This window comes from Halichondria panicea, chromosome 17, assembly GCF_963675165.1.
Source record: "Halichondria panicea chromosome 17, odHalPani1.1, whole genome shotgun sequence".
NCBI classification, from domain to species: domain Eukaryota; kingdom Metazoa; phylum Porifera; class Demospongiae; order Suberitida; family Halichondriidae; genus Halichondria; species Halichondria panicea.
Window position 1 is genome coordinate 1,415,931 of NC_087393.1, and position 10,182 is coordinate 1,426,112.

Consider the following 10,182-nt stretch of genomic DNA (forward strand, 5'->3'; position numbering starts at 1 on the left):
ACAAAGATAAAAATGACCATGGCATGCCAGATATTTATATGATGTAGGAGCCTCACTGCAGATCAATTACTGCAGATCAATTACTGTAGATCAATTATATATGTCAGCCACAAGACCTGTGGATCAGGGATCAGGGGTCCCCCTAAGCCCCCCACTGGAGCCGCACAACAGAATGGGGGAATCACACATGTACAACAAGATCGACCCACAACAAAACATGGAAGAAGACGAAGGTTGAGGCTATCCATGCTGTAAACGCAGCACTCTGGTATCCAGGTGAGCTCAGACTGAATCACAGACAAACAAACAAACACACTTTGGACCGATTGCTATATAATGCGCGATCGATCGACCCGTACAAGGTTAATCAGTCCGTAATTGTACAGCGCCAGAAAAAGTTAATTTCACTTCTGAGTGGCGCATCTTTAGAGCACAAAAAATTGCGTTCAGCCCAAGCTAGTGCCTAAATTATGGTGCCGCTTATGTTCAACAGCTAGAAAATTAGCGTGGTCTAGCTCAGTTTCACTTGCTAACGTATAGCTGCATCTACTCTGCTGAAAACAGCTCGCCTAACAAGCGCTTCACTATTATCATAAAAAAATTATTATTAATGAGACTCGGGCACCACAGGAGTGTTTGAGTATATATACTCCTGACACCATAAATCAGTGAGAGAGAGTGTCCCTTAGTTTATATAAATTGTTTTGAAGTTTAGGGTAGACTTTCCAAAGGTCAGTTAAATCCCACAGTGCATTATGACATATGTGCATATAGTTATTGGCACGTACTGCGACAGAGGTCAAAAGGCAACTACTCATGCATGACGTTATGCTATTTTTCTGTCTAGTCACAGCAGTTTCGGATAGCTACTGGCCACCGAGGAAATGAGCAGTCTGACTTCTTCTTCATGCACTCCCAGCTGCATGTGCAACATTCAGATCACTGCACCATGCATGCAGCTTCTGATTAAAATCTCTACTACTGTTTCTCCTATCGCCAAACTACTATAGATGAGAACGAGAGTTTAATTGGCGTGTAGGTGCATGATTCTCTGAATCTTTTATTGCTCACCTCTAGCTCTTAATTGATACCTTACGTACAACTAAACTGGACACAAAAATAGCGGGACTCGGCACATTTACTTTAATTGCTTTGTTCACACATGATCTCAACAAACTTTTAACCTCCTCTGGGTCACTAGCAGAGGAGGTACGACAGGCACGGTGCATCTCTAGCAATTAATAGTCTTTGAACACTAATTATCTGCCCACCCCCCGCCCACACCCTGAGTGTATAATCAGAGGCTAGCTGCACCACGCCTATCGTACCTCCTCTGGGTCACTAGCATGCACTTGTAGTTGTGTAAACTGTTAGTAATCAGCACAAACCACAGCGTGACTATTATAAAGGCCTTGCATTATGCTAATTATGCTCTAATTTAGCTTTGGAGCTTATCAATTCTGAAGCATATAATTATAGAAGCGCTAATACAAATTGGGGAAAATTCTGCGTCACTCTTATCTATTTATGGCATATCCGGTACTTCCATATTTCTGTGAATACGTTGGATAGATATTGAGTTGCGTGCACTCTTGCCTACATGCAGTTTAGTACTCATACACAATGAAAGCACAGCGGGTGCTGATGCCTCGGTGGATGTGTCAAAGCTACTAGCTATTGCTTCATAATATTCTTACAGTAATTTTGCTGCATCTGTAATCACAGGGAAACTTAAAGAAATGATCGACCAATTTGATCCTAAAGGATGCCAAAAGTACGAAAAAGCTAAAATTAATGGCTGCTGTATCAGTATAGAACCTATAGCTTGCAGCTCTCTTCTCGCTCTTGCAGCTATACCAATAGCTATAGCGTTCTATATTATAGTGCAGAGCTAACTACTATAAGTAAAATAGCAACACTCCATGGACAAGTTTCGCTACGCACTCTTCTGAAAAGGCTACAATAACATTCCAAGTAAGCAATACTATATAGGCATAACTCGAGAACAAAGCATTATTTTGCAAATCCACGAATTAAAAACAACAAAACATGACTATAGAAGCCTATATAATCATATAGAAACTCTTAGTTACACTTCATTGATCCTTGAGCAGCTGTAGCAGTCTATATACAGACACACCGACAGACAGACAGACAGACATGCACACAAACACACTATACCTCGCTTGCGCATGCGCACCGAGGCATAAATATTGCGAATATAATCAGATCAGTGTTGTATATTCTTCATTTCTGTTTGCAGGGCAATCAAGTGGAGATTTGAGACTAGTTGGTAAGTAATGGGTTAGCCTCGGCTGGTAGACTGGAGGTCTATTACAATGGACAATGGGGGACAGTGTGTTCTGACAGCTTCAGGTTTTACTGATGCAGAGGTGGCTTGTCGTCAACTAGGGTTCTCAACGTGTACTCAATATACGGAACAGTTGAAACTCTAGGGTGAGGGTGTAATCTCAGCATTGATAAATTATTATACTATATAATTTTTATAGTCTTTCATGACTCGCTATATATGCATGTAATTATATTTATATCATACTTTATTTTACTGCAGTTTCAATGATGAAGTCTCATTGAAATTTCAAACATGGCTGGACAAGCTTCGTTGTTCAGGAAGGGAGAGCAGACTGGTTGATTGTCCTGCTATCACTATAATTGGAGTTGGAATTGCAGCCATTCAAAAGACGTGGCCTTAATCTTTACTGCAAGTATTAAAATAATAATTATATAGAGGAGTATATAGTTTGGCATTGCTACAGTAATAATTTATGAGCTCGATCCTTTTACATACAGCATGCGTATTATTATGCCTCGAGGCGTAGCCGCACGAGGGATACGGTAAAGCTGACTGTGTGCAGTGGCGAGTCCAGTGCATACCCCCCCCTTTCTTGCCAGAAGACCAGTAATCACTGTAGATTAGCTAATAATTAAGATCTGTTAGCTCATTTTCTGAACGAAGTGGGTGTGGCTTATAGCACAATCATAGAGCAGACGAGCTTTTGAAGCTGAAGAGCAAGATGATTTCTGCTATATCTTGCTACTAGTAATATGTATGTACAGTAGAACCTCGATTATCCGGCCCTCCATTATCCGGAACCTCGATTATCCGGCTTGGCAGTTTTCTTGTTATCAGATCAGAAAATGGGCGTGTCCCTCAAACACGCATGCGCATTGCAGCTGTTACCATGGAGACATGCCTGCTTATCTTCTGCGCATGCGCAGACAACCATGTGGCACTGCTGTTTATCAATAAAGTGGGTGGATCAAGGCGTGGTTTATCTATTCGATTATCCGGCATATTCACTTATCCAGCCTGCTTCTGGAACCAAGGTGTCCGGATAATCGAGGTTCTATTGTGTATCATATTGTTGATCATTCAATCCATGACCAGATAGCCACTGATAGGGCTTTAAAAAAACAGTTGACCTTTTTTTTTAGTAAAATTGTTTCTTTCAATTGCCCCCCCCCCCTTTCCAAAGTCCTGGATCTGCCCCTGGTGTGTGTGTGTGTGTGTGTGTCTGTCTGTCTGTGTGTTTGTCTGTTCCAGCTGTAACTGCTCAACGGTTGCAATGCGATGAAAACTATATAGGCTTCTAGCCACGTTCTCTTGGATTGGATTAGCAAACTAAAGCTTCTTTCTCGAGTTATGGCTAGTTTGATCCACATTAAAGGCTGTTGCAGCAGTCTCTACAGATTCTTTCGTAGCATCGTCTGCACTTGTTCGCAGAAACTTTCTATTCAACATACGAGTTATAGCCTTGCACTAAAGCGCTAGCTTTTCGTTAGCTACAAGAGTCAGAAAAGATCTGTTAAAGCAGTAGCCATTTGCGAACTTGATCTCTTTGCAGCGCAGACACACCCTTTAATAATTATTCCTGTGTATGTAATGCGCATGCTTGGCTACAGGCCATTTAAATAACATGCAGTTGCTTCAGGTCGTTGAAGATTATTCATTATCAGATATAAGGCTTCTGTTTCTATTCATGCAGCTCCTCTCCTATAATGAATTCAGTTCTGTCAGCAATTGCAATCAACCCAGGTCCCAAATTGAACAGTTTGTACAAAACAACCTCTCAACAAAGGTCACCTTTGTATAAAGGCCAAAACATTGTTCCCCAAAGGTGTCCGTTATAGAGGGGTTCCACTGTAGCAACTCATACAATGCATTGTTGACATACAGTGCCTTCCATGCAGTGGTGACAAAAGGAAGGGGTAGCGTTTGACTATTTGAGAGGCAACAATTCTGTTGTCGTCAGAACGATTTCTTTTGTATGCATGCAATGTATATTAAACCAGCAATCCTAGTCAGAAACTTGGCTGAACCACTGAATCTATGCATATATACATGCAATTCAGGTGCAATCCTGTTTCGATATCGGAGCGATAATGGGTGGGGAACGGGGACGGATCAAGTAAATCGATATCTTCATTCCCAATCATTATCACTCGTTCTTCAGGGGTTGCTGAGTATTATATGAGGCATAATGTGGTGGAAGCATCCTGCAATGTGAGTAGGTGAATGTGCAAAGCAATGCAAGGCACATAAATATTTAATTAGTTAAATAAGATTATGAAATGAGAGATACAAAGAGAGAAAAGGCTAAATGAACTATATCTGTCCAGCCAGTTTCTTGATCCGTTAAAAGGATGCTGTCTCTGCATGTCCTAACAATATATATTCATGCTGTATAATTAGTGCTATATATACAACTTGCAATATAATTATATATATAGTCATTTGTGTGTCAGTACACAGCCTCTATATGTATATAGAGCGTGGGTCCTGGGTGACCCAGACCATGCATTCATTAACATGCATGCAGAGCATTTGTGTCCTCTTTTGTGTAATGCTAAAAATGTCTATATAATTATAGTTTTTAGGAGAGTGTTTCTGTTTAGCGTGTTATATCATGTGGAAACTTCCTAAACAGTGTCTAAGCATTTTATATCATAGCAACCATGAGTATTTAGCCAATCATGCAGATTTGAATGTTCTTATCTAATCTTTGCTACATGATTTTCTAAGTGAAGTACATGATTTCTAAGTAAGTACATGATTTTCTAAATAAGTACATGATGTTCTAAGTTGGATAGAACAATACCCATGCATACTTGGAGCCAAAGGGTGCATGACACTTCATAATTATCTTGACCTATTATAGACTATATAATTATAATAGTAATCTACCTGAAAAAGTAAAGCAAAATGTCTAACATACATCACAGAGTGATTATAGCTTGCCGCTCACAACTTGTGTCAGAGCTACAAAAAGGAGATTTAAACTCATTAGCAGATTGGTTCTATCAGAATGGGATGCTTGCTCTACCAGAGCTAGGCGACATCCAATCAGAAAAAGAGCAAGTGGAAAAGGCTAGGAGACTGACTAATGTTCTTGAGAACAGAGTTCACCACGTTACACATCGCTATCAGCACTTTACCAAGATGTTGACACAGAGGTCTTCACAATTCCATGGACTAACTGTGATATTGGAGAATAAGAGGTCAGAGCTTGAATTAGAAGGTTTGTTCCCAACATGCATATAATTGAGACAAATTAATTATTATGCATGGCTCTCTCTTTCGGTCACTTTTTGTCAATATCATGCTTTTATATATATATAGGTGCTTCCTTGCAGTCATTCTTTAAATATAGATATAACATGGAGTAAAATTGCCCGGCATGCATATTATCGGCCATAAAGTATATATATACTGTAAAGCAAAGTATACTATAACCTTCAGACTATAATTGTTGTGTGAAGTATATAGGTATATATATATACATGGCCTGCACAGTCATGCACCTCTATACCTATACTTCACACAACAATATAATAGTTAGACACTGTTTAGGAAGTTTCTACATGATTTAGAAGCCCAAAGGGCTGGTTGTAGTATCCCGAACGCAGTGAGGGTTCTACTAGCCCTGAGGACTTCTAAATCATGTGGAAACTTCCTAAACAGTGTCTAAGCATTTTAGATCATAGCAACCATGAGTATTTAGCCAATCAGATTTGAATGTTCTTATCTAATCTTTGCTACATGATTTTCTAAGTGAAGTACATGATTTTCTATTGAAGTACATGATTTTCTATTGAAGTACATGATTTTCTAAATTGGATGGAACATTTCCTCTAACCAATCAGATTGCAGTATTTATGACAAACATGATCTAGTTTCCAAACTGACTCACCATGGGGAGCATTAGAATCAGTTTTACGGGGAGGGCTTTAATTTTGAGATGTATATGCATTAGACGTATATACACAACATCAATTAAGGTGCGGGAAATGTAGAAGCAACATAAACAACACAAACTTTAATGTAAAAGTACTATACGTGGCGTGAATCTGCTTCCATTTCTAACCCCCCTCTCTCTCCATGGTATAGTCGTCCTATATATATCCCTGTTAAACAAGCAACAACCTTTTTAGGTATGCTCATACACTGCTTTTGAACAAATTGAACAACCCCTTGTTAGCGATACGATCTAAGGTTGTTTCCAAAATAATCAATGACTGTTCCAAGACAATGTTGGGGTTGTAATAACTACAACCTATATTACCGTGTATAGCGGGTAATTTTCGTGGGGTAAAATATTCCTTATTTTTGTGGGCAAGAAAACGTAGGCGTGGCTTACCGGAACACGTAATGATGTGTTCAACATGAGTCAAACAAATTTTTACTCACGAAAATGCATGCATTGCGCAGTATATAGGGCCAGTATATAGTGCAATAGCCCCCTCCCCAAATGTATGGCTGGTCATCTGAGAGCACTGAAAACAAACAAAAGCGCAAAGCATGCACAGATTACAAGCATGCATATACGGCTCTTTCTTTGACTAGCTTCGAGACTAGGCCGTTCATTTAGAAAAAACCGCTTGGGTCATACATATATAAAATAAAGGTGAAACGGGAATATTAACAATAATATAATTATATATTGCCCATACATTGTGAACACAGAAGGAGAATCTCGCCGAACTAGTACAAAAACATACATTTCACGAGACTCAGGTCTATCTGAGCTAGAAGACTCATACATCTGCATTAAGTGCTTTTGCGGGAACTGTGCTACGAACAATTTTGTTCAGGGAGAGAATTGCCCCGACGCACCACCTAAAAGCCCTCCATTCCTCAGTATGTGTTCACAAGCTGACGCAAACGGAATGAAATTTTCAGACTATAGACAATCTATTATGGAACAAACTCGTGACATAAACTCGAAACATAAAGCCCTTCTCTTACACACTACACAAGAATTGAAAGAGAAAGTGCCACTGGATGTTGTCAAGGACACTGTGCAGTCTCTCCTTACCCCACCTCACGTGAAAAAATCTTTATACACCTGCATATACAAGCGTGGTACCAAAGGACGACTTAGAGATGTAGGGACACATGATGATCTCAGATTATATTTAGAAAACAACTTCTGCTGCTGGTTCAACATCCAATTAATTGCAGACCTCAGAAAAGTGCTTCTTTTAAAAGGGAAACGTGATGACTCTTACATTTGCCACTATAAAGAACACGTAGCACAATACTTGAAAAGATGCTGTGTTAAACACACCATATGCGACACAGAGAACGGAAAAGAGTATATGCGCATGGAAATCGTATGCCGAGTATCGACTGACTTCACAAAGCTAAAAACTGAGCAAATCAGAATATTTGAATACACTCTCCGGCAGTATGTTAGTATGCCAGATTGCAGTAAGACAGTAGACGAACAAAGTGGGGAGCTGATATTTACAGAGAAAGAGCCAACTACAAATCAGGTACACATCATCATAACAGATTCATGCATGCATGCAGTCATAATTTTATATTCATAATTATAGCAAGTGATAATTCATCAAGATTTAGGAGCTACAGAAAGTATTGACAACAAAAGTACAGATTCAATCCTCCAAAATGTTCATGGACCTATGGAAATCAGGGTAAGCTAGCATAACGCAATCATGACCTGCATGTCATAACAATTATGCATGCACAGGATGATTCTTGCTGCTCAACTAAGAAACTTTGTCTCTGTATAGCTATCATTATACCATGTCTTATACCGTGCATAGTATTGTATTACTGCAAGCCTGAGAATAATAGAGACGCAGAGAATCACATAGTTTAAGGTTTAAGCGAGTTAATTCCTGTTTTTGCTTTCAAGTCATGCAATATAGCGGTTAATATGTACGTACTTATTATTAATTTTCGGATGTGCATGCACACCTAATTAATTTTTGATCCATTCCTTATAGCATACCCTCATTTTGTTATATAATAATTTTATGTTGAAAAGATAATACTAATATATAGATTGGAGAAACAGCCTCACAGTGCATGTGTACAGTATATAGACTCTCGCTATTCCGGCTCTCTGAAGTACATGTATAGACTCGTTACATAATTATTATAGCCATGCACTCACTGTCTGCCCCATGCACATCCGCTATAGAGAAGGGACTGATGGACTGCCTATCAGAGAGTTGTTAATTCAAGTGGAATTTTAACTTATGAGTTGTATGACATCATCATGTGTTTGGTACGTACATGCAGTCATGCATGCGTAATTATATCAGTCTAACACAACGTGCATGCCTTTACTCTAACTGCGGGCAAAATAAATTATGTCACATGACATTGGTTCTGCACTCTGATTGCATGCATGCATATCAATATAGATATAGCGTTCTAGACTTCTAGTGCAGAATTATAGCTAATGATTATAAGTAGAGAGCAACACTATAGCTCGATCCATGGACAAGTTTTGCTACGCACTCTTCTGAAAAGGATATATTATATACAATGGCGGATTAAAGCAAAACTATAGGCATAACTGAAGCATTATTTTGCAAATCCATGAATTGAAACGTAGAAGCCTATTATACATAGAAACTCTTGCAGTTCATTGATTCTTGAGCAGCTGTAGCAGTCTACACACACAGACCACACATAAACATAATTATATACTATCGTATACCTCGCTTGCGCATGCATGCACCGAGGCATTATAAATTATGTCTCTGAGTATATGAGTGCATGCATGCAGCATGTGAGTTATAGTGCATGTATAATGAAAGGGGAGCCTGTTGTACATCTTCGTCAAGCGCGTGACATATAATAAATTATAGAAATTTTATTTTCAATTTTGCTGTGTAGCTATATTTCCAGGGGCTATATATTATATCTTCCACAAAATTCTAATTGATTATTTCATTCCGCAAAATATAATTATGATCCTCATAACAACTTTTACAGTATAATAATTATCGCTATATAATATCAGGCCTGCAGAGAGCTAGCCTCGATCCCAGGCCGCACTTCCCACTTCACTTGGGAAGTTTTCTTCTTTTCTATGAAGGCCGGTTAGCAGAGAGCATATAGCCGCACAAAAGGACCAGGTATAGAGATCACTCAGGTGAAACTGGCTAGGGGGGAGGATTTAAACAGGCACAAAAATTCTGTGTGACAGAATGTGAAGTGCTGAAATTAAATTCACATGCACCTATATACACAGAGATAATTGCATTCTGAAGGCAGAAAAACTGAACCCGTGTAGAAGTAAACAAGGCAGTGAAATTGGAAGTCCAACTCAAGAGACAGTAACAAAACATTGAGGTAGTTGCAGCAGTCACTCACATGCACCCACACCCAGATCCCGATCAAATGTGGCAGAGATAACAACGAAATCACCAGTCCTACATACACAATGAACCTGCATGACCATCAATGGCACACACGTCCAAGGTATATAGTCCATGCATGCATTCACTGTGGTAGCCATGCCTCAGCTGGAGCACCAAGCATGCATGCACAGTGTTTAGCAATTTGGAGAGACCCAATAGGGTGTCACTGTCAATAGCAAACGAAAGGTCATGCATGTGAATATGGTAGTGGACGAATAGTGATTGACAAATTAAAGAGTTTGATTCACAAGGTATATATAAGGCTCCAGTGGGAGTGACTGTTGACGAAGATTATAATATCTACGTTATATACTGATTGAAATGAACAAAATTAACTCTTCACACCAGAGCGCTTTGTCTAAATAGTCACTACATGCATGTATTACATAATTTTCTTCCAATTGAGCAATCTTTAAGGGGCATTTTCTCAATGCTGCCATTTCACAGCTTCGAGTTTCCAACGCGGGCCTGAAACGAGGT

General features: G+C 39.3%; 1 protein-coding gene across 5 annotated transcripts; it reads left to right on the forward strand.

Annotated features, from left to right (window-relative positions):
- Nucleotides 1-78: 78 nt before the first annotated feature.
- Nucleotides 79-9,089, forward strand: LOC135350878 (uncharacterized). Of its 5 annotated transcripts, none has more exons than XM_064549732.1 (8): nucleotides 79-276; nucleotides 2,264-2,293; nucleotides 2,371-2,457; nucleotides 2,573-4,525; nucleotides 5,245-5,540; nucleotides 6,986-7,797; nucleotides 7,861-7,959; nucleotides 8,016-8,295. In XM_064549732.1, the coding sequence occupies exons 4-8, from the start codon at nucleotides 4,503-4,505 to the stop codon at nucleotides 8,145-8,147; spliced, it is 1,362 nt and encodes a 453-aa protein (XP_064405802.1). In that variant the 5' UTR covers nucleotides 79-276; nucleotides 2,264-2,293; nucleotides 2,371-2,457; nucleotides 2,573-4,502; the 3' UTR covers nucleotides 8,148-8,295. The 5 variants fall into 5 exon arrangements, 4 of the variants coding, with proteins under 4 accessions (XP_064405802.1, XP_064405803.1, XP_064405804.1 ...); XM_064549733.1 differs by having other exon boundaries at nucleotides 2,392-2,457; XM_064549734.1 differs by lacking the exon at nucleotides 8,016-8,295 and adding an exon at nucleotides 8,472-9,089 and having other exon boundaries at nucleotides 2,264-2,457.
- The last annotated feature ends 1,093 nt before the right edge of the window (nucleotides 9,090-10,182 follow it).

What these genes read in the sequence shown, in the direction of transcription:
- LOC135350878 (XM_064549731.1), top strand. Translation starts at nt 4,503, where the DNA reads ATGTGGTGGAAGCATCCTGCAAT. An exon ending in GTCAGAGCTTGAATTAGAAG is followed by an intron (nt 5,541 to 6,985) that starts GTTTGTTCCCAA and finishes TTGTGAACACAG; the next exon opens with AAGGAGAATCTCGCCGAACT. An exon ending in AAGAGCCAACTACAAATCAG is followed by an intron (nt 7,798 to 7,860) that starts GTACACATCATC and finishes TCATAATTATAG; the next exon opens with CAAGTGATAATTCATCAAGA.